This window comes from Lynx rufus, unplaced genomic scaffold, assembly GCF_022079265.1.
Source record: "Lynx rufus isolate CCGP_SWC_20201006 ecotype Redwood Valley unplaced genomic scaffold, mLynRuf1.p SCAF_3, whole genome shotgun sequence".
In the NCBI taxonomy this organism is placed as follows: domain Eukaryota; kingdom Metazoa; phylum Chordata; class Mammalia; order Carnivora; family Felidae; genus Lynx; species Lynx rufus.
In genome coordinates this window covers 153,198,023-153,221,126 of record NW_025814845.1, presented here as the reverse complement: position 1 = coordinate 153,221,126, position 23,104 = coordinate 153,198,023, and the positions used below count along the sequence as shown (strand labels likewise).

The following is a 23,104-nucleotide window of genomic DNA, read 5'->3' as shown; positions in this document are numbered from 1 at the left end:
TGTGATGAGATTACATCATCCACAGAATACCTTTTGATGGCTTTTGTTGCAAAATTATTCCCTTTTTTACTAGTCTGCTACAGGGTATTTTTGGTATAATTGAATGGTTTCTCTTTTCTTACTCCCATGCATTTTTTTTTTGTCACTCTTATTTTAGCAGATTTTAGCAACTACTAAATATTAGCCTTTTTGTTTTACAGACCCCTCTTACTGACTTCCTTACTTCTCAATTCCCTAATCCCCTCCTTTGCTCCTTCCAGGGATTTGGCATGCTTCTGATGGAGGAGGCAGAAAGAATAGCTAGAGAAGAACACGGATCTGGGAAAATAGCTGTTATATCAGGTAACTGGAGGAGAGCAAAATTCATGATTCATTCACATTTTAACTTGGTATCACAGTTAAAACTATCTCAGGCCTCTCTTACCCCTATTTATGATTAGTCAGGATTGGGCCAAGTACAACAGTAAAAGACTTGTGCTCACACACAGAATTCCTGTAAGCAGTCTGGTGGAGTAGAGCTTTCAGAAGCACGGAGTGGCAAGACCAGTAATCGGTGTCCTATCTTTCTTGCTGTCACACCAGTCCTCTGTCTGCCCCACTAGTCGTCATTTCCTCTCTTGTGCTTTGTGCCCACTCTGTCTGGGAAAATGAAATTTGGTGATACGGATCCAAGAAAAAGTAAACCAGTGTGGCTGTTATCAACACTGTTGTTCAGAAAGTTAAAATGGAACCTCAGTTGCCAGTACAAGATATTTAAAGGCAGAGTTCTTTGCTCCATAAATATTGCTCTCAGTGACTTTGCTTCAGGGAACAGCTTTCCCTTGTTTGCAGCTTTCCCTATACTTTGTGTGGGACATCACACAAAGGGAAGTGGGCACAAAAAGGAAATTCTAGTGTGAGAGAAAAAGAAATAATATAGATACCCTTTCACTCCTACTGTTTAGTACCATATCCCAAAAATTGCTATTCCTAATAAGAAGCTAATGTGGTAAAAGCCATGATCAGAACGTAGGGTTTTATTTCCTCCAGGTTTATTTTCCCATTAGAAAACATGCTCCTTTCTTAAAGCAGATTCTTTTCTTTTAAGATCTTGTAAATAATCTTTTCTGAAAATGAGAGTTGAAATGAGTTTTAAAAAAAAAAAATCAGTAAATTGTTGCTAATCAATAAATCAACACCCTTGCCCAGGTTTTAATGATTATAATTATGAAAATGTAATGACCCAGGCTCACGTAATCATTTAGTCTGGCTATGGTTTTTGGCATTATCCAGATGGATTAGTAAAACATTTCTTAACATGGCTAGCTTTATATATTTTTCTCTGTTACCTTAATTTCACTAAAAAGAGGCTCACCTAAGCGATACTGATATTTGTAATAAAAAATGTTTACGTCTCAGTTGTAACCTGTGGTTGTGCAGAAGTCAACCTTTCCTGTTCCCCGAAGAGGTCCAGCCTGACTTGAGACTTACTCTACACACACACCTGTGAAGGGTTGAAAGCACCTGACATTTAGCAGTCCCTTTCGCTAGAGCACTGTCAGTGTGTTCAGCACAGTACTTCTCAGGCTTTAATGTGCTTGTACATTATCCAGAGATCCTGTTAAAATGCAGATTCAGGGGGCGCCTGGGTGGCTCAGTTAGTTAAGCTTCTGACTTTGGCTCATGTCACTGCTCGTGGGTTCAAGCCCTGCATCGGACTTTGTCCTGACAGCTCAGAGCCTTGAGCCTGCTTCTGATTCTGTCTCCCTCTCTCTCTTCCCTTCCCCCACTCGTGTGTGTGTGTGCACGCGCGTACACGCTCTGTCTCTCCCTCTCTCTCAAAAATAAATAAACATTAAAAAAATTTTTTTAATGGAGATTCAGTCTGGGGTGGGGCTTGAGAGCCTGCATTTCTAACCAACTTACAGTGATACCTGTGCTAATTGTGTCTTCAGACCACATTTTGAATGGCAAGGTTTTCATATTCTCTTCCAAACCATTAAGGGAAAGATACTCTCTGTGACCATGGTGGGGCCTGCACACCCGCAGTCGACTGTGCAGTCACGTGGTTTTCTGGTATCTGTGGGAACATAATCAATTTTACAACCGAAGAACGTTGGTATTCTATTACTTCTCCACATTATTTCATTAGCCTTCATAATATCTATCCATTTGTAGAAATGTTACATGCAGAGAGGGCCCCTGACTTGGCTGAGGTTCTATTCAGGCACCCATAAGAGCCTTAGTTTCTGCTTTTTATGAGTAGGGTGTCTTTCTAAGTGGAAATCAGCATCTGTCCTCTTTCTAGCTTTTTATCATAATCTAAATAATAGCTCAATTTCAGATCATCTGCTTGTAGAATTTTTAAAATAAGAGTCTTGCTGAAAAAATCTGGGAAGAACCTTTCTCCTTAGCTGCTACAGTAGGACTACTAGATTTCTGTATAGGGGGTTTCTTTGGGCTAGTGGGTTTCTGTAAGAGCAGTCCTGGATTGTCCTTTGGAACTAAAGTGAGTTCTGTGGAAGGAAGGAAGCATTATTTCCTGTCACTCTAGTCTCTAAGTTGCGTCATTGCTTTCTATTAGGGAAAGCACATAGTACCTTGACTTTCTCTTTGACTCAAGATCTGATCACCCTTCTAACGAAAAAAGCCAAGAATATTTCTCTATGTATGATGCATTTTATTCCTCTAATTTAGTAACATATTATTGTTCAGTTAAGTTTCTGAATCAGACACCTGAGATGTCCATTATTCAGAACTTTGAGTAGTACAGATTTAAAGTATGCATTATCATCACCTTTTATGTAGCTTTTGTCCTTCCATGTTTGTTCATATTTCACTTTGGTCTTTCTGCTTTGAGTACACTGTGTGTGTGTGTGTGTGTGAAATTAGTTTTTGTAAAAAGTCAAACAGTTCTCCATAATTTGATCCTTGGAATGAAAATCTCCTTATGATCGCAGTGGTGCTTGTCTACTGTGTTTATTCACAGTGCTTCATTAGGTGTGCTGTATGGGAAGAGACACTTGGTGGCGGGAGAGTTTGGATTCCATTCCTGTGTTGACCGTAGCCCTCACTCCTTGTGATCTTGGATAATTTCACTTGATCTCCATAGACCTTTCTTCCCTTACTGAAAAAAAATTGGGGTAGGTTATCTTTTACAACTCTAGCAGTCTAGAATTCTGCCCCTTAGTGTTTTCATCTCTTTTAGTTCTCAACATAACCACTTGTGTTTTACTGATTACATTTTAAGTAGATTCTTTCCTGAAACCATGTTAGGAAGCCCGTTAATTTCATTAGTAATTGCACTTAGTCTCCTTGTATGGTAGATATTTGATGATAAAAATGATAAAGTTTCCCATGGTTAGGTTATCCTATGATTTGTGGATACATATTGACTTCATCACAATTTGGTGCTACTTTGTGACCTAAGCATCATATGTTTTTTTTTCTGACCTTGTCCTTGATTTGTAAATCCATCCTTGTTCTGGTCTGCAGGCTTTTGTACACAGTGGTGGCCTACATATTCTGTCCTGGCATAACTAGTAGCTTGAGTAAGGGAGAGACAGGTCATTTATCATTCTGGTTACAGTGACTGTAAGAGTAATGCACTTATGTCGAGTTTTTTTTTTTTTTTAATTACATTCTGATTCATTATGACTTCCCCTCAACTTGCCAGCAGATTTTCTGTTATTTGGATTTATAATCTTTGATTCTGCCTCTAGACAGTATGATTAACTGCACAGTAGATCTGATTTGAATCACTAGTCAGACTCCATGTGTTCTATTTTTCCCTGTTAAAAACAAATTGGTTTTTATCTTTGTTACCTCAATATATTTTGTTTATAAAAAGCATATACTGAATATTTTACAGCTAATTTATCCTTTTTTAAAAGACTGACTTTATAGCTACTTGAGGAAATTGAAAATTTTCTTGTTTATTGGAGTCAGGTGAAGCACTTAGACCTTTTAGATTATTCATTCTATTTTTTTAAGTATATATAATTGTCTTCGTAAGTAAACTGTATTTCAAAGTTAACCATCAACTCTAAATTTGAAAATTAAAGCAAAAATGAAATGATTGGCTTCATCAGCATCAGAATCACCAAGTGTATTGAGTGTCTCCTATGTTCAAGGGACCGGAGTTGAGAGGGCAGATCAAGGAAGTATGAGATACTACTGCCTGGACCTTGAGGGGTGTTGAAATTGGGCTGGACAGTTAACTCAATCTTCACCCCACAGATTATCCTTAACTCCAGAGGAAGATAAATTTTTCTCTCTACTTAGACTATATCTCAACTCATGATTAATTGCTTCAGAATAAGAAAATAATCTTTTTTGTACATACAAAATGGGTAAACCAGTAAGGTAAGAACAACCAGTTTATAACATGTGTGGGCAGTTAATTACTGCTAAATAAGCAATTAATTAGTCCCTATTATATCCAAGTGCTTTAGTATCTCTCACCAGCTTATGTAGCTTCTGTCAACATACACCTGTTTAAGATTAACAAATTGTATCTATTTAAAAGCCATGATGTTTATCTATGTGGATTTTTATCTCTCTTTCCTTTAAATATGTTAGGATGAAGCCATTTTTTTCTCTTCCCTGTCTTATGGTGTCAAGTACAAGTGATTATACTGTAGAACCTAACCTACAACATTTGAAATGCCATCACTAATAATCACCATGGAAACTGGAGATCTCTGATGTTACACTGCCCGTACCATTTCCAAAAGGGCAAATATAACTGTTGATAGCTGCTATTTAAAAAGCCACTTAATATACCCAACAGATGATTTTTTTTTTCTTTTGGCAGTTTTGGCTAGGTATCAGATCCAACCATGTTACTGTTTCTGTTTGCCAAGCTAATTACTATGCATCAAGACAAACAGCTATTCCCAAGCTCCCCCTAGTACCTTCGTCATAAGCAGTATTCTATTTGTGTTCTTTCAAGTAGAAAATTAATATGGCCATTGGCCAAGAATTGTACAAGGCTGATAGATCACACAGTGATGGTGAGAAATGAGGAAAATGTCTGAATGGTTGATGACAGAAATCCACTGAAGTCAGAGACTGTTAGCCATTTTGTTTAAACCCATTTAAAGTCAAAGAAGAGAGAAGGGGGGAAGATAAATATATAGGATGAATAATCCTTAAACCTTAAATATAGAGTGAGTAAACAAGTCACTGTGGAGAGGAGATCATTCTAAAATCATGATGCTCAGAATATGATTCTAAAAGCTACATCTACAATTCCTACTAGTGAAAAAACCAACATGCCTATGCCTTACATAATCCAATATGGTTTCCTGGGACTGAAATCCATGGTCTTGTACCCCAGAGCCAGTGTTTAATGATATGTGGGCAGAAAATAAGAGTCATTTGGTTTCATTAAACTACAAATGGCTTAGATTTACTTACTGAACCCCAGAAACTTCACCTGTATTCCAGGCTGCAACCCATCTCCCTTTACTTAAGGTGAAGGTAGTTTTATTCTCTGCATTATAATCTAGGTGAAAAGAAGCGTACATTTGTAACTAGATGTGTCTGGTAATGGACTCTTGATCCTTACCAAAATGCCTAGAAAAGCTTTTCCTCATTTTGGCTTATTTCTTTGGTAAGGACACAGGAAGCCTGCCAAATGCAAACTAGTTTGTGCTGCCTGTGTGCTGCGTGCATAGGACTTGTCAGAAAGGAAGGGGAAAGATTGTGTGCTCTTTTGTAGTTTCTGTTTCATCCCTTTACATAATTTATCTTGGAATAAATTATCCCCTAATGAAATGCACATTGTTAGGGTTCTGTATATTCCTCTATTTATTCCACTTTAGCATTCTAACAATTAAATGTTTTTTTTTTAATGTTTATTTAAATAATTTTTGAGAGAGAGAGTGCAAACAGGGTAGGGCCAGAGAGAAAGGGAGAGAGAGAGAATCCCCAGAAGGCTCTGCACTGTCAGCACAGAGCCTGATGCCAGGCTCAAACTCACAAACCATGAGATCATGACCTGAGCCAAAATCAAGAGTTGGCCTCTTACTTACCCAAGTGAGCCACTGAGGTGCCCCCATATTTCTTTTCTGGTGCATGTTCCAATAGGATTGTATTGTGGTGGTGGGTAATATCTTTCTGTTTAAAGATAATAGATAAAAACATAAAATATTGCTTTGCTACAAGAATTTGATTCTTAATCATTAGACTAGCAATGATGATATGGAATACTATTTTGCTAGATAAGAAATTAGCTAAATGTTTGCCAACTGGTGTGTGTATTGCAGCTGGACTGTGGAGGCATCCTTGCGTAGCTCCTCCCAGGACTCTGCATTCCCTGATTTGTTATTCATTCATTTGTAGAGGAATCAGGTACCAGATTGTAGTACTTTGCATATCAAGTGCATTATACTCATCCCTCTCTCTGTATTTCATGATTATAGTAACTAATGCATGTTTTCCAAATATTCCTTAATAGGCCACTGGTGAGTGTCCACTGTTTGGATCTTATGGTGAGGTTTCTTAGGCAGAAGCTAGTGATAGGAGTAGGTAGTAGCTTGTTGGCACATGAGGAACAGCATCTGGCAAGTGCTGTTTCTCTTCCTAGGTCCATGCTATCAAGTGTCCTTCTATCTCAGAAATGTGCACATTAATGTCCCAGAGGACAGCCCTGCTAATGTTGACATGCTTAACATATGTATACTTTTTCTCCCCATTCTTGTTCCTCTTAGTTTATAGATATTGGGAATTACGACTGTACTTCTGCTTGGGAAGAGGAATAGTGCTATATCATGTGGCTTCTAATAATATTCCTGAGAGGTCTGGGTGCTTTGATATAAATGACTGCCTTTGTTGTAAAGTTAGACGCTTCATCGGCTTTTTTCTGAGGAAGGAAGCCTTCTCCAGAGTTGTCTAGTCTAGACTTCTCATCATCTGCTGTTCGTCACAATGTCTGATTTTAGTTTGTTGCAGTATTAACTCCTTATCAATGTAACTTTCATGTGATTAGTACTGTTCTTTTCTATAAATATTTGACATTGTTATAATCCACTCAATTTTTGATAAAACTTTCCTCTTTTAGATCTTAGAGGCAAGGATTTGGCAGATTCTTCCCCTTTGGGGGAACAGATTACTAAATAATTCTGGAAAACATTGATGCTGCCTTCCTTAGCAACCAAGATACTGTTTTGTTTTTTTTTTTTCCAAGATACTGTTTTTATAGAGCTTTTTAGTTTAAGCATTTCTAATTCCAGCAAGACATAACAGGGAATTTCTTATTCTTTTTATCACATGGCTTGAACTGTTGTCTCTGACTCACATTTCTGAGACATTAACTGATGGATTTAGGGTTTTAGATTGTGGCCATGGGATTATATTTCCTTATGCCCCCTGCCCCCAATCCTCTACCTCCCTGAGCATCCAGTTGTCTGCTTTATCCACCATTTATGAATGAATCACTGTTGTTTGGTAAAGCAGTCCAGAAGCCCCAGATCTATATCCTATGTGCCCTGTTACCTCTTACTGCAAATCCTACTAATTGGTGGTTGTTTTGGTTATCTCTTGTTGTGTAACACATCACCCCAAAATTTAGTGGCTTAATACAACAACCAATTTATTTTCTTAGTGATTCTGTGGGTCAGAAATTCAACTGGGCATAGAGAAGATGGCTCACTTCTGTTTCATGATGTCTAGGACCTTGGCTGGGGTGGTTTAAATGGCCATCAGCTGTGACTAGGTTGGCTTGTCTGGAGTTTGAGTTCTAGCTGGTAATAGGTGCTCAGTTGAGACTGTCAGCATGAGCACCTTGGTTCTTTTCTACCTGACTTGCATTTCTCATAGCATGAAGGCTGGGCTCTTAAAGGAAGGGAGCAAAGACTAGACTTAGAAGTCCCAGAACATCTTATATTCATTATCTGTTGCTGTGTAATAAATAATCACAAAACTTAATGTCTGAAAACAAGCGGTCATCACAATTCCTATAAGTCAGAAATCTAGAAGTGACTTAGCAAGGTACCTCTGCCTCAAAGTATCTCATAAAACTCCAGTTAAGGTATCAGCTGGAGTTGTAATCATTTCAGGATTCAATTGGGGTTGAAAGATCCACTTCCAGGTTTACCATGTGGTTTGACAGGCTTCAGTTCCTCATGGGCTGTTGGTCTTAGGGCCACAGTTCCTCACCATGCCATGTAGGCCTCTCCAAAGGGCTGCTCATCACGTGGCAGCTTGCTGCCCTCAGCAGAGTGATCACAGAGATGGCCCCTTGAGATGGGAGCTACAGTCCTTATACCTACTCTTAGTAATAAGTCAACAAGTCCAGCCCACACTCAAGGGATTATGCAAGACTGAATACCAGTAGACAGGGACTTTGGGAGTCCTCCTCTTAGAGACTGTCTACCACAATGTGACTTATGCCCCATTCTATTGGTTACCAGAGTCATTGGGCCAGCCCACATTTTAAAAGAGAGGAAATATATCCACTTTTAAAGAGAAGATCTGGTGGTGGCCACCTTTGCCTACTAAGTTAAATATGTTTTCATTAACTTGAGATTAAGTTACCCAGTCCCTTTCTACAGAAAACTTCATTTAGCCTTCTCCCAGGATGGACTGTCTTTGGCCACATGTAGATTCAAGAGTTCTTGTCCCAAACCCAATATCAGGGTTTCATAGAGCCAGTCATGGCAGTACAGTTATACCTAACACTGTCCTAAGTAGACTTTGGCAGGCCCCCACAAGTAACCGCTGCATCTGACCTTTTGTCTGCTATCTCTCTTCCATGAGGACATTTCTGTATTTCCCTTTATAAGCCTATCTAAATGTTTAATCCTTTAGATCTATGATATTGGCCACTTAACCTTTCTACTAGGTTATAGAATATAGACCATCTTTGGGCTGGTTTCTCTCTAAAGATATCCTACCCTTATCCACATTCATGCCCCCAAACACACACCTGAAAATAGTTAATGGACCTTGAAATCTTGTTTTCTCAATTTGGGAAGGTAGTAAATTGTATATGACATAAAATTTGCCATTATAAACATTAAAAAAAATTTTTTGGGGGGGGGGCCTACAAAAGCAGAAGGGGAGAGAGAGAGGGAGAGAGAATGAGAATGAATGGATCTTAAGCAGGCTCCATGCTCAGCACAGAGCCCAACATTGGGCTCAATCCCATGACCCTGGGATGGTGACCTGAGCCGAAATCAAGAGTTGGATGCTCAACCGAGCCATTCATGTGCCCCTGCCGTTATGACCATTTTTCAGTATACATTTTGGGGCATTTGTTACAGTCACAACGTTATACAACCATCACCACTATTTCCAAAACATTTTCATTACCCCAAACAGAGACTCTGTCCTTATTAAGCAGTATTCTCAATTCTCCCATCACCCCAGCCCCTGGTAACTTCTAATCTACTTTGTCTCTGGGAGGTGGAATCATACAGTATATGGCCTTTTGTGTCTGACTTATTTCCCTTAGCATAGTGTCTTCTAGGTTTATTCATACTATAACATTAAAAGATTATGCTTCCTTTACTAAGACTGAACAATATTCCACGTGTGTATGCTGTGTGCATGTGTGTGTGTATGAACATTTAATAGAAGTCACAAGTAAAGCCATCTAGTTCTGGGCTTTTCTTTGTTGGAAGGTTTTTTATTACTGATTCAATCTCCTGACTTGTTGTAGGACCATATAGACCTGTTTCTTCTTGAGTCAATCTTTGTGGTTTGTGTGTCTAGGAATTTGTCCATTTTAACTAGGTTATCCAGTGTGTTAGTGTATACACACATCAATATTCTTCATAGTATTCTCTTCTAATGCTTTTTATTTCTATAAATTTCTCTTTCATTTCTAATTTTAGTAATTTCAGTCTCTTTTTCTTTATACTTTTCTTCATACTTTAAGATTTCAGTCTTTTTAAATTTATTAAGTTTTCTTTTATGACCTGATTTATGATCTAAGCTGGAGAATGCTTCATGTCCCCTGTGGAAAATGCATATTCTGCTGTTGCTGAGTGATGTGTTCTGTATATGCCTGTTAGGTCTAATCAGTTTAAAGTGTTTTTCAAGTCCTCTATTTCCTTATTGATCTTCTGTCTTATTTTTCAAGCCATTACTGAAAATGTCTGTTGAAGTCTGCAATTCTTATTGTAGAACTATTTATTTCTCCCCTCAATTCTGTCCATTTTTGCTTCATATATTTTGGGGCTCTGTTGTTAGGTGTATGTGTGTTTATAATTGTTAAACCTTGATGAATTGAACACTTTGTCTCCTGTATCATATAGCAATTTTATTTTTAATTTTCTGAGGAGCCTCCATACTGTTTTCCATAATGGCTGCACCAATTTGCATTCCCAGCCAACAGTACACAAGGGATTCTCTTTTCTCCACATATTGCCAACACTTGTTCTTTTGTCTTCTTGATGATGGCCAGGCTAACAGGTATGAATGAGGTCATGTCATTGTGGTCTTGATTTGCATTTCCCTGATGAGTAGTGATGTTGAGCAACTTTTCATGTACCTGTTGGCCATGTGGATATCTTCTTTGGAAAAATGTCAGTTTAATTTCTCTGCCCATTTTTAATCAGATTGACTTTTGTTACTAAGTTGTAGGAGTTAAGTATATTAGATAAAATTCCTTATCCAATATATGAATTACAAATATGTTCTCCCATTCCGTGGGTTGTCTTTTCATTTTGTTGATTAATTCTTTTGCTGTATGGAAGCTTTTTAATTTGATACAGTCCCCCTTAGTGATTTTTCTTTTGTTGGTTGTGCTCCTTTAGTTCTTTGTTCATGGTTTCCTTTAGCTCCTGAGCATATTTAATACCGTTGACTCTGCCTGGTAATCCCAGTATCTAGGCTTCCTCATGCACAGTTTCTGTCAAATTCTCTTTTTCCCATGAATGGCCTTATTTTCCTGGGTTTGTTTTTGTTGTTGATGTTGAGAACTGCACATTTGAATAATATAAAAGATTCTCCCCCTCTTCAGGGATTGCTCTTAAGGGCTGCAGTCATCCATTTGTGTAGTGACTTTTCCAAACTATTTTTGTAAAGTCAGTTCTTTGTTGCATGTGGACACTAAAGTTTCTGTCCTCTCTGCAATCAGCCTGTGACCTGACAGAGATTTTCTTAAATGTCTGGATCTTTAAAAATGGGCGAGGGTGCTGTATGTCTCTTCAAATCCTACAACAAACACCCAGCACAGAAAGAAGAGGCCAAAGCAAAGGCAGTAGTTCCTCCAGGAGCCTCCAAACCAAACAAAATACACAGCTAGAATGGGGGAGAGTATGTGGTTTACATCTGCTGCTCTCTTCTCAGAGTTCAGCAGCTCCTTCATCAAGTGCCCCCCTCCCCCCCACCCCGGTTGCTGTAAGTGTCTTATCAATTTCTAGTGTCTCAAAATGGTTGGTTCTATTTTTTTCCAGTTCAGTGGAGGGACTGATCTCTGGAGTTTCCTATTTGACCATTTGCTTTTTCAAAGTCAATTTTTTAAAAGACTATAAGGGATACCACTTCCTTCCAGGTTGCAGATGGCACAGTCTTTAACTTCTGCAGAGACACACTAATGATTTGAGACGTGAGCAAAGTAGTGGGAATGATCTGTGACATAGCAGATATTTTGCACTGATATGAACAGAGCCAGTCCAGTTTTGAATTAGAAGTTTGTGGGCTCTCCTAGGTCAGACACGGTGTGAGGGGAAAAAAATCTAAGAGCTGTAAGATAACCTACCACCATCATCCTTCTCTAAGTTACCACAGTAGGTTTCATTTAAATTCTGTGTAACTGCTATACAAGTTATCTACTTTTATCCTTTGTTCATTTTGTCTTCGCTATTACCTTGGTATAGCCATTTCAGAATGGATAGAGGAATTTTAGGCTGCTGGGTAGCAGGTTGGATCTTAAACCTCTACTCAGATATTCTCTGTATCATCCAAGATGATGGAGAATAAGGTACTAATGTGCTTTATTAATGATTTGAAATAGTCAGCTGCTTTGAAGAGCTAAGATTACATGTGGGTAATTTTGTAAGTTTTTTTTTTTTTTTTTAATAACATAGCAGGGGGAAAAAAATTCTCTTTCAAAGATTTAGGGTCATTGAGTTAACTGGTTCATTTTCAGACATTCAGAATAAAAACCGTTCCCAACTCTTACGTGGGCATTGTTGAAGAGTGAAATAGTGCCATCCAACTAAGCGATCAATGAGATGTAATAAAGTCTCATTTTAGTAGCAAATGAATGAAACTAATGAATACATTTGCCTTGTATTAACGCTGCTAGGCACATACCAAGTACTCAATAAATAGTTGATTAATTGAACCCAAAAGTAATTAAAACAGTTTGTTTTTATTTCACTGATTTTTTTTAATGATTATGAATCATCATCTCAATCTTTTGTACCTACTCAGAAAAATCAGATTTAAGTTTCAAAGGGTTGATTTAACATATTTTCAAGTTTGGCTTCAGGAAATGTGATGTGGCTGAAGGTAGCTAAAGAGGCTGGTGACCAAAGCCAAATCACAGAATATTACTCTAGGCACGTGTCTGGATACTCTTTTTCCACCTTATCTCATTTGATCATATCACATCTGGCAAAGCGATGAAGCTAAAACATGTATTCTGCCTCCAAGGGTAGGAAAAGGGCCCCCACAATATAGGTGAATTTGGGTTGTGGGTTGCAGAACTTGGAGGATAAAACAAAACAGGCATTTGGACCACCCCCTGCCCTCCCCATCCCGAATGCTCTACTAACAATGCTAATAGGGCACCCTGAGGACTGCTGCATATCAGTTCAAGTCCTGCTCATTCCCTAGCCCACTGGGCTTTGCAGACACACCCAAGCGATCAGGTTGAGAAGTCAGTTACTTGTACAGTCCACTGCATCTCTTCTCAAGGGCAGGAGCAGTGTTAACGCTGAGGCCTGTGACACAGTCTGCCTACGTCAGTCCAGGAGGCTGGCAGACGTCAGCTGTGAAATGTAATTGCTTGCTGTTGGCCGACTAACAAGAGGAAAGTTACTGTGAGGAGGACTGTTTGGAGCCCTGCTCAGCACCAAGGGGTGAGGGGAGCAGGGTGTGGCCCATACCCAGCCCCAGTGATGGCCTGTTCTCCTCCAAGCTGGCTAAGAGTGCTAATGCTTTTACCAGCCTGTTCTGCAGATTGTAGAAATGCAGCAGGGGCATGGAGGTGGGGAAGCTGTCCAGAAACAAGAGGCACAAAGAAATACAAACGGGCGTATTTTTGCTTAGTTGTTTAAGAGGTTGGAGTTCAGACCCGCTGGAGGTCAGACTTCTTTCCCCAAAATACTTAAATCTTCCCAAAGGGTCCAGAAGTAGATTTTCCATCTCCGTGCTACTGCATGTTAGTGGAAACAAAGATAGGAGCCTGAAAATATACCTTTCTTTCAAAAAAGCACAAAGCCTGAATGCCTCTTCTCAAGTTGTAATGGTTTCTAAGGCCCATGCCCTGTATAAAGGCAGAAATAGCTCAGGGAGTCTGTATGCTCAGTTGGAATCATGACTGAGGAATGCTTAGTGTTACCCCAGTAAAGTTGTTCTTTTCAGCAGCTTAGGAAATCAGGGCACACTCTGTTGAACTTTGCACTTATCCGAGGGCTGTCCTGTGTTAGATGGAAGGAACTGCTTCTGTCTCACCTCTGCTGGTTATGGTGGACAGATAACAGGTGTAGCTGTTCTAGGATGCACTTTGACCAACAGTACACCTTCAGTCTGGTAATTAATGGTAAAGGAGATATCACCATCTTTATTTGAAAGAAGGCAATTAAAACATGCCTCCAGTGAACATGCTGAGCAGAACCAGAAGGAAACCAAATGTATTTTATGACTTCACATGAGTAGAAAGCTAGAAGCATTAGCAGTCTGGTGAATTAATTGATCATTGTTGAAGCTGGGTAATGGGTATATGGAAGTTCGATACATCACCTCTACTTTTACATATTCTCCATAATAAATTAAGTCCATGGAAAATGGCATCTACTTTGTGAAATTAGAAAATATAAAAAGCCAGAGCTATGTCTTTAAAATGTGGGGGCAACTTTGTAAGAGATAACAGTATAAATCAGAAAGCTGCCTCTAAATCTTTAACAAGGTAAGAAAGCTGGAACTAGATAAAGCCCTGCCCTTCATGCCTTTTACACTGAGTCATTTTCACTACCTGTCACCTAACATACAGGCAATTTTTTTTCTTTCTTTTTTCTTTTTAAAGACATCCCTCAGGGGCACATTTCTTTGTATGTATACAACATAATAACTGAATACAGTACAATAGTTGATTATATGCCAGACACTTCCTAATGATGGAAGTCATTGACTTCAAAGAGCTTACATTCTAGGAAGATAGACACGCAAGTCAAATGAAGCACAGCATGGCGACCGAACAACAGGACTATAAGTAAGGGAAGCAGCTAGCATGGAGAGAGATGCTATGAATTCTAGCTTCTTTGTGGATAGGGGAAGTATATTCCGAGGTCTCCTGGTGGTGGGTTTGTCCAAGTTGAGGGTTCAGTGTGGAATGAGCCGCTCATCCTATTCCTTCTACCTTATTTCCTAAATTCTCTGGACAAATTGAGTTCTCAAAACACATTGAGACATCTATAAAATGGAGTGCCCCTCTTGAGCCTTTTTCTTTTTTTTTTTTTTTTTTTTTCAACGTTTATTTATTTTTGGGACAGAGAGAGACAGAGCATGAACGGGGGAGGGGCAGAGAGAGAGGGAGACACAGAATCGGAAACAGGCTCCAGGCTCCGAGCCATCAGCCCAGAGCCTGACGCGGGGCTCAAACTCACGGACCGTGAGATCGTGACCTGGCTGAAGTCGGACGCTTAACCGACTGCGCCACCCAGGCGCCCCTTGAGCCTTTTTCTTAATTGAGATATTACATGCAATAAAGTACATTTTAACTGTACCACTTGATTAGTTTTTGCATGTGAATTGTATTCCCATGTAACTATTAGATTAAGATGGAACTTTTTCAGCCCTCCAGGAGACTCTCCTTCCCTCTTTCAGTTCATACCATCTTCCAGATGTAACCAGTACTCTGACTTCTAGGACCATAAAATTAACTTTACCTGTGTCTGCACTTTGTGTTGATGGGGATCTTTCATATGTGCTTTCTTTCATACATGTTAGGCCTTTTAGGTTCATCCATGTTCTTGCAGATAGCTATAGTTCCTTTTTCCATTCTGTGGGTGAAAATATAATTTATCCATTCTACTACTGATAGATATTTGGGTTATTTCCTGTTTGGATATTATAAATAATGTCTTTTGTTGGATATAAGCATTCATTTCTCTCTTCACTCAGGAATATAATTGCTGGGTTATAGGATGTGCTTATGGAACGAGAGCTTTAGGAAATAGTACAAACAATAAAGTGGTTGTACCCCTCTGGGGGTTCTGAGCTGTCTTCCTATATTCAGTGGGTGTGTGCTACTATCTGACCTATATTCTGTGTGTGTTTTCCTCTTGCTGTATCCCAAGCCACAATGTTGAGTAGAAGTAATGATTAGAATGTAGAGACAAGGTGAAATTGTGCAAGATGGAATATCAGTAATCCTATTTTTTTTTTTTTAAATTCTAGATAACATACAGTGCAATATTGGTTTCAGGAGAATTCAGTGATTCACTGCTTACATACAACACCCAGTGCTCATCACAACAAGTGCATTCCTTAATACCCATCACCCAGCTAGCTCATTCCCAACCACCTCCCTCTGTCACCCCTCAGTTTGTTCCCTATCATTAGGAGTCTCTTGTGGTTTCTCAGTAATCCTTGAATTAAAAGGGAAATTGTCCAGTGACCTGTCATCACATGATACAGTACTGTTACTTCCATTGTGTCAGCTTCAATTCAATTTTCTAAACACTTGAAAACTTTCAAAGGAGATAGGAAACAAAACATGGTGGGAAAGTCCTTTTCCTAAGTAGCAAATGTTTGGGCTAAAGAACTAGGCTAGACTTGAAAGAGCTAACAGTTCTTTGGGTTTTTGGTTTGTTTTGTTTTTTGGGTTTTTTTTAATTTTTTTATATAATTTATCGTCAGATTGGTTTCCATACAACACCCAGTGCTCATCCCAACAGGTGCCCTCCTCAGTGCCCATCACCCACTTTCCCCTTAAACCCTCATCAAACCCTCAGTTCTCAGTATTTAAGAGTCTCTATTTCATGCACAATACTCAGCACTAGGAATACAAAGTAAAGAAAAAGGTAAATAGAACTCGTACCACTTAGGGAGGCCAACAGTGGCACAGTCCACCATGGGGAGTTCTGGGGGGCAGAACACTGTAAAGAAAACCGCGGTTGTTTTCATTCACATTACACATGATACTCTGAATACCTATGCTACTGACACCGGATGTAGGGTGTTTCCACACATCAAGCAATTCTGCCACACCAGCTGTGTGTCCTGTAATTTAACTCCATTCTGACACTATCTACCTGGAGACAGCTTCAGATCCCACAGGTTAAGGGCTCAGGCCCACAAGAGTGTCTTCACTTCAAATGCCAATTGCAAGTCCAGGTTGTTACCAGTGCTTCTGACCTATAAATGGAGGTTTCCATCACCCCCTTCTTAGGTTGGATTAGTTTGCTAGAGGGAACAAGCATAAGCAAAGACCTGGAAGCTAGAAAAAGAGCCAGACATGTGCAGAGAACTTAAAAAAATTTTAAATTCACCAAGGCTGAAGCATAATTTTTAAGGAGAGAGGTGTAGCAAGAGATAAAGCTAGAAATGTAGTTGGGTACCAGATCGTAAACAGCTTTAAAAGAATAATAACAGCCAATGTTTCTGAGGAATTGGCTTTTTTCAGACCCTGCACTAATCACATTCCATAGACTATCTCATTTAATACTCAACATCCTGAAAACTTAAGTACATTATTACAGAGGATAAAATAAAGGTTCAGGGTTCTCTTTTTTTGCTGGGTCTCTGTCTGGTTTGGGAATCAAAGTAATGCTGGCTTCATACAATGAGTCTGGAAGTTTTCCTTCCCTTTCTATTTTTTGGAACAGCTTGAGAAGGATAGGTATTATCTCTGCTTTAAATGTCTGGTAGAATTCCCCAGGGAAGCCATCTGGTCCTGGACTCTTATTTGTTGGGAGATTTTTGATAACTGATTCGATTTCTTCTCTGGTTATGGGTCTGTTCAAGTTTTCTATTTCTTCCTGTTTGAGTTTTGGAAGTGTGTGGGTGCTTAGGAATTTGTCCATTTCTTCCAGGTTGTCCAGTTTGTTGGCATATAATTTTTCATAGTATTCCCTGATAATTGCTTGTTTTTCTGAGGGATTGGTTGTAATAATTCCATTTTCATTCGTGACTTTATCTATTTGGGTCCTCTCCCTTTTCTTTTTGAGAAGCATGGCTAGAGGTTTACCAATTTTGTTCATTTTTTCAAAAAACCAACTCTTGGTTTCATTGATCTGCTCTACTGTTTTTTTTTAGATTCTATATTGTTTATTTCTGCTCTGATCTTTATTATAATTTCTCTTCTTCTGGGTTTGGGGTGTCTTTGCTGTTCTGCTTCTATTTCCTTTAGGTGTGCTGTTAGATTTTGTATTTGGGATTTTTCGTGTTTCTTGAGATAGGCCTGGATTGCAATGTATTTTCCTCTCAGGACTGCCTTTGCTGCATCCCAAAGCGTTTGGATTGTTGTATTTTCATTTTCATTTGTTTCCATATATTTTTAAATTTCTTCTCTAATTGCCTGGTTGGCCCATTCATTCTTTAGTAGGATGTTCTTTAACTTCCATGCTTTTGGAGGGTTTCCAGACTTTTTCCTGTGGTTGATTTCAAGTTTCATAGCATTGTGATCTGAAAATGTGCATGGTATGATCTCAATTCTTGTATACTTATGAAGGGCTGTTTTGTGACCCAGTGTGTGATCTATCTTGGAGAATGTTCCATGTGCACTCGAGAAGAAAGTATATTCCGTTGCTTTGGGATGCAGAGTTCTAAATAGATCTGTCAAGTCCATCTGATCCAATGTATCATTCAGGGCCCTTGTTTCTTTATTGATTCTCTGTCTAGATCATCTAGCCATTGCTGTAAGTGTTCACTCCTCATCAGAGAAATACAAATCAAAACCACACTGAGATATCACCTCACGCTGGTCAGAGTGGCTAAAATGAACAAATCAGGAGACTGTAGATGCTGGAGAGGATGTGGAGAAACGGGAACCCTCTTGCACTGTTGATGGGAATGCAAACTGGTGCAGCCATTCTGGAAAACAGCATGGAGATTCCCCAAAAAATTAAAAATAGATCTACCCTATGACCCAGCATTAGCACTGCTAGGAATTGACCCAAGGGATACAGGAGTGCTGAAGCATAGGGGCACATGTGCCCCAATGTTTACAGCAGCACTTTTCAACAATAGCCAAATTATGGAAAGAGCCTAAATGTCCATCAACTGACGAATGGATAAAGAAGATGTGGTTTATATATACAATGGAATACTACTTGGCAAGGAGAGAGAAGGAAATATAGCCTTTTGTAGCAACGTGGATGGAACTGGAGAGTATTACGCTAAGTAAGATAAGTCAGGCAGAGAAAGACAGATACTATATGTTTTTACTCATAGGTGGATCCTGAGAAACTTAAGACCAGAGGGAAGGGGGGAAAAAAGTTACGGAGAGGGAAGGAGGCAAACCATAAGAGACTCTTAAATACTGAGAACAAACTGAGGGTTGCTGGGGAGTGGGAGAGGGGAAAGTGGGTGATGGGCATTGAGAAGGGCACCTGTTGAGATGAGCACTGGGTGTTGTATGGAAATCAATTTGACAATAAATTATATGGAAAAAAAAAAAAAGTTCAGGGAAATTAAGTAACTGACCCAGGCCACAGACCTATAAAATGATGGGTCCAGGTCTTAAACCCAGATCAAACTGATCCAGAGCCCGTCCCCTCTTAACCACGCCAGTAGACACTACCTTATAAGCCATGCATTTATCCTCCTGTGAGCTCTCAGCATCTTCTGTGGGACAGTATTTTATTTAGAGGGATCACTAAGGATAGTGTTTCTCAAACTTAATATGTAGATCCCTTTTAAAAAAAGAAAGTTCATAGATCTTTAGTATTGCCTTAAATCAGCTAATGTTGCTTAAATGCATGCAAACTTGAAACAGGTATGAACTTCTGGTACTTACACTGTTCATACATGAAAGAAATATGCCAGTTAAACAAAACTTTAATAAAATGCAAATTAAGTAGTATTAATTTAATGTGACCAATATTCTGTTGAAATTGTCGCTCACGATGAGGGCGTGTTGCACTGACACTGAAGCACAGCTTCTTTTCGTTCGGTGCCCCTTCCCTCTCTAGGCTCTGTGGAGACCCCATTTTCCCCCGTCTCCCCTCTCTTTCACCTTCCGGGGAACTGTGATACTGTTTGGTTCCATTTAGAATGTGGACAGGTCACATTTAAATCCACCTCCTCCCATGGTGTGCCAACAGGACTGAAATACACAGGCTCTAAAATACAAAGTTTCTATAGTTTAATACAGCCTGTATTCAAAATGATAAAAATGTTCCAAACTTGTTAAAATGAGGTTCCATCTGGACTGGAATTTGGTCTGTGAATATGAGGGGGGTGGGGGCGGAGCTGAGAGAGGAGCATCTGCTGGCCTTTGAGGGTTTTTACAGGAGTTTACGCTTAATACTCTTCTTTCTTTGGTTTTCTGCTGCCTCACAGGGGTCGGCACCAGGAATTATTACAGAAAGATTGGCTACAGACTACAAGGGCCGTACATGGTAAAGACGCTGAAATAATGGCCACACCGGCCCACCTTGATGCAGTGTCCTCCCTGGCAGAAAATAAAGATTCAAGATACCTTGACTACTCAGCAGAGAGGCCGAGCAAAACAAATGGACCTACCCTGCCTCCCTGGCAAGGAGCTTCACCCTCATCCTGCAGCTGCAGAGACTGGAAACTGCGTTCAGGGCCAGGCCAGGTGCCTGCCGACCAAGCCCACCAAGCCCCTGGTGCCCAGAGCTGCTGCGTGTTCTTGAGTCATGTATCCAGTTTCTAAAGTCTGCATGAAGCCTGCAGTTGATCTACCATGACTCATGCACAGTGACGAAAGCAAATTAATCAACTCATTTGGACACCATAATTCATGAAGTAAAGCTAGCTATTGTCATTTGAGGAGTAAACTTGGGAGTAGGTTATTTATATACTGTAGGGACAAAAAGGCTGGAACATGAAAACTGTCAGGCTTTGATCTCTGGCCTTTATATACATTCCGGCACAAGAAAATGAGCTCTTGTTTTAATGGAAATAAGTCTGATTCCCATGCTGATGTTTGAAATAACAGTGTGATGAGGAGAGAGGAATTGAAGTTGTAGGTTTGTGTGTGAAGCTTGAAACCAGCCTTTCTCATGTGGGGGTCTCCCATCTACTCTGGGCCCTTACAAACACCCTTTATTTTGCACTTTTTCTTGTCTGTGCTCCCCCTACTCTAGACAACTGCAGAACAGCGTGGGCAGCAGCCTTTGGTTTCCCCTCTTGTGTGTCCTGAGCAGGCAGAGTCTGACATGCACATGCCTGAGCTTGTGTGGCCCTAAGTCAAGGTTCGCTTCCACAGAAGCAGTTTCCTGCATTATGATTCTTTAAGAGGGACTTTGGCTTGTTTTAAATGAAAAAATATAAGAGTTCAACTCCTATCAAAGCAAAAAAGTGGAAAATCCACTTTCTGCATTTGGCCCAAATCCAAAAATAGGAAAAAGATTGGCTTTTTCAAAGGTTTGTATTCAGGAACTCCTCTTTGTAACTTCCAGGTAATCTGCAGAAGAGACTCAGCCTGGAGAGGGCCAATTCTTAAGAGCATGGCTTAAACCTGTGCCCCCTGGCTTCTGTGGCATTTTACAAAGGTTTATTAAATGGAATTGATTCCCCTGAAAAATAAAACCTTCAACATATAGAGAAGACTCATGTAAGGTTTTTTCCCCTCTCCCTGTTACACATGTAGTGACATTTGCTATGAATTTGCCGGTTTGGGTTTCCAATCTGCGATGCTATTTATTTCCTCCTTCGTGCTGTTTGCCTTTTCATCCCACTGCCACAGGGCAGATGACACTGGCTCTCTTGGGGGCTTGTGGAGCTACAGAGGCTTTCCGGGAGTGTAGTCTAGGGGATTTAGCTACTTCTCAATTATCCTTGTTTCTCCTTTAAAAACAAAACTATCAAACTAACAGCACATGCGCCACACTAGCTGTTAGCACACACCACTGGGGATGACAGAATGGAGAGCGTGCTGACCCAGGCTCGCCTCTGTCCGCAGTGTGACCCTGGCTTACACAAGAGTTTCTGGGCCTCCATTTTCTCATCCTCAAGGTCCTATTTACCTAAATGGATCAAAATGTGTAATGTACAAACAGATCCTTTGTAAAAATGTAAACTTATTCTAAAATGATAATTTAGAGCAAGATTTTAAAACAAATTGCCTAGGAACTTGCCCGTTTCCGAAAGTGGATATCAGCCAATGTTCCATCTGGATTTTCATCTCGGGGCTCGGAAGAATACCTCTTTCCAGCACGTCCTCAGCCACCTTCAGAATGAGTCTCCTAAGTTGTGTGAAAGCTGCAGAACTTTCAAATCTGCACAGGGAGCGTTGGGGTGGCAGTCGGGGGCTCCTGCAAAACTCCTGCAGCCTCTCTGCCACTAGAAACTTCAACTGCTCTCCTGACTGCCAAGGGCTTTTCTAGGCATGTGTGTGGTGCTTGGCACAACCACGGCCTGGCCCCCCTCGGAGATACGTGCTCCCCAGTCCCATGGGCCAATTCCTAAGACGGATCAAGGAAGTGGGATCCTGCCAGCCTCAGCACGGAACCTTTAAAGCTGCAGCCTGTGGGGCGCCTGGGTGGCTCAGTTGAGCATCCGACTTCCACTCAGGTCATGATCTCACAGGCCACGAGTTCCAGCCCCACGTCGGGCTCTGTGCTGACAGCCCAGAGCCTGGAGCCTGCTTCAGGTTCTGTGTCTCCTTCTCTTTCTGCCCCTCCCTGCTCGTTCTCTCTCTCTCAAAAATAAATAAAACATTAAAAGAAATTTAAAAAATAAAGCTGCAGCCTGTGTTACTGATCTATATTGAACGAGTCCCTAGCAGCCACCTCAAGCCCAAAGCTTTTGGTTCACCTTGTTCTATTACCTGGAGAGGTTTTTGTTTTAATTAAGCCATATCAAAAGCAGACTGAAATCTGAATAGAAAATGAGATTTTAAAAATAGGTCATCACCAAGTGAAGGGGCGTGGCAAAGATACAGTTTCTCAAACTTAGGAATGAATGAACACTCTTTAAAGGAAGGAAGAGTTCATTCATCTAAGTCGCAGGTTGCCAATCATCAAATCCATGCTTTGAGGGACAAGAGACTCGCTGAGACTCTAGAACAGCAAAAAACATTTTAAAACCTCACTGTGATTCTGGGGGCTTCCCGGAATGATGTGGACGGCCAGTCTCCCACGTGTGTGCTGGTGGGCTGTGTCCACCTAGGGAGTCCCTCCAAGGGAGCTTAGCCGCCTTTTGGGGTGGGAAGCAGGGTGGTGCCACACTTGTAAACAGGAGAATTGCGCGTACCAGCAGTACATTTCTGTTTAATTCTGTGAAGGCAGTCCCAGAGACTAAGCTTACAAAGAAACTCATTTTAAAATCAAATTCATGCCCTATCAGAAGTAGCAAACTGGCTGCTTTTTTATATCCAAATGTGCATGACACTTCTGTCTCTTCACAAGCCTAGAATACCCTTTTTGTCCACCTGGAAAACTTCAAGGGAAAGAACTAGCATCTGCTGAGCCCCACTGCACTGGGCTCCACCCCAGGCCCTTCCCATTCTTTACTAGAAAGTCCTTTTCTAAATGGGCAGAAAACATGAATAGACACTTCTCTAAAGAAGACATCCAGATGGCCAACAGGCACATGAAAAGATGCTCAACGTCGCTCCTCATCAGGGAAATACAAATCAAAACCACACTCAGATACCACCTCACACCAGAGTGGCCAAAATGAACAAATCAGGAGACTATAGATGCTGGGGAGGATGTGGAGAAACGGGAACCCTCTTGCACTGTTGGTGGGAATGCAAATTGGTGCAGCCACTCTGGAAAACAGTGTGGAGGTTCCTCAAAAAATTAAAAAT

At 40.3% G+C, this 23,104-nt stretch overlaps 1 protein-coding gene across 1 annotated transcript in view; it reads left to right on the top strand.

The window, feature by feature from the left end:
* The window catches only part of ELP3 (elongator acetyltransferase complex subunit 3), a 98,824-nt gene extending 76,932 nt beyond the window's left edge, over window positions 1–21,892 (top strand). The window contains exons 14-15 of the mRNA XM_047091706.1: window positions 261–342; window positions 19,666–21,892. Of these exons, the coding sequence (XP_046947662.1) occupies window positions 261–342; window positions 19,666–19,742 (159 nt within the window). The 3' untranslated portion in view covers window positions 19,743–21,892. The remainder of the gene's footprint in view (window positions 1–260; window positions 343–19,665) is intronic.
* The last annotated feature ends 1,212 nt before the right edge of the window (window positions 21,893–23,104 follow it).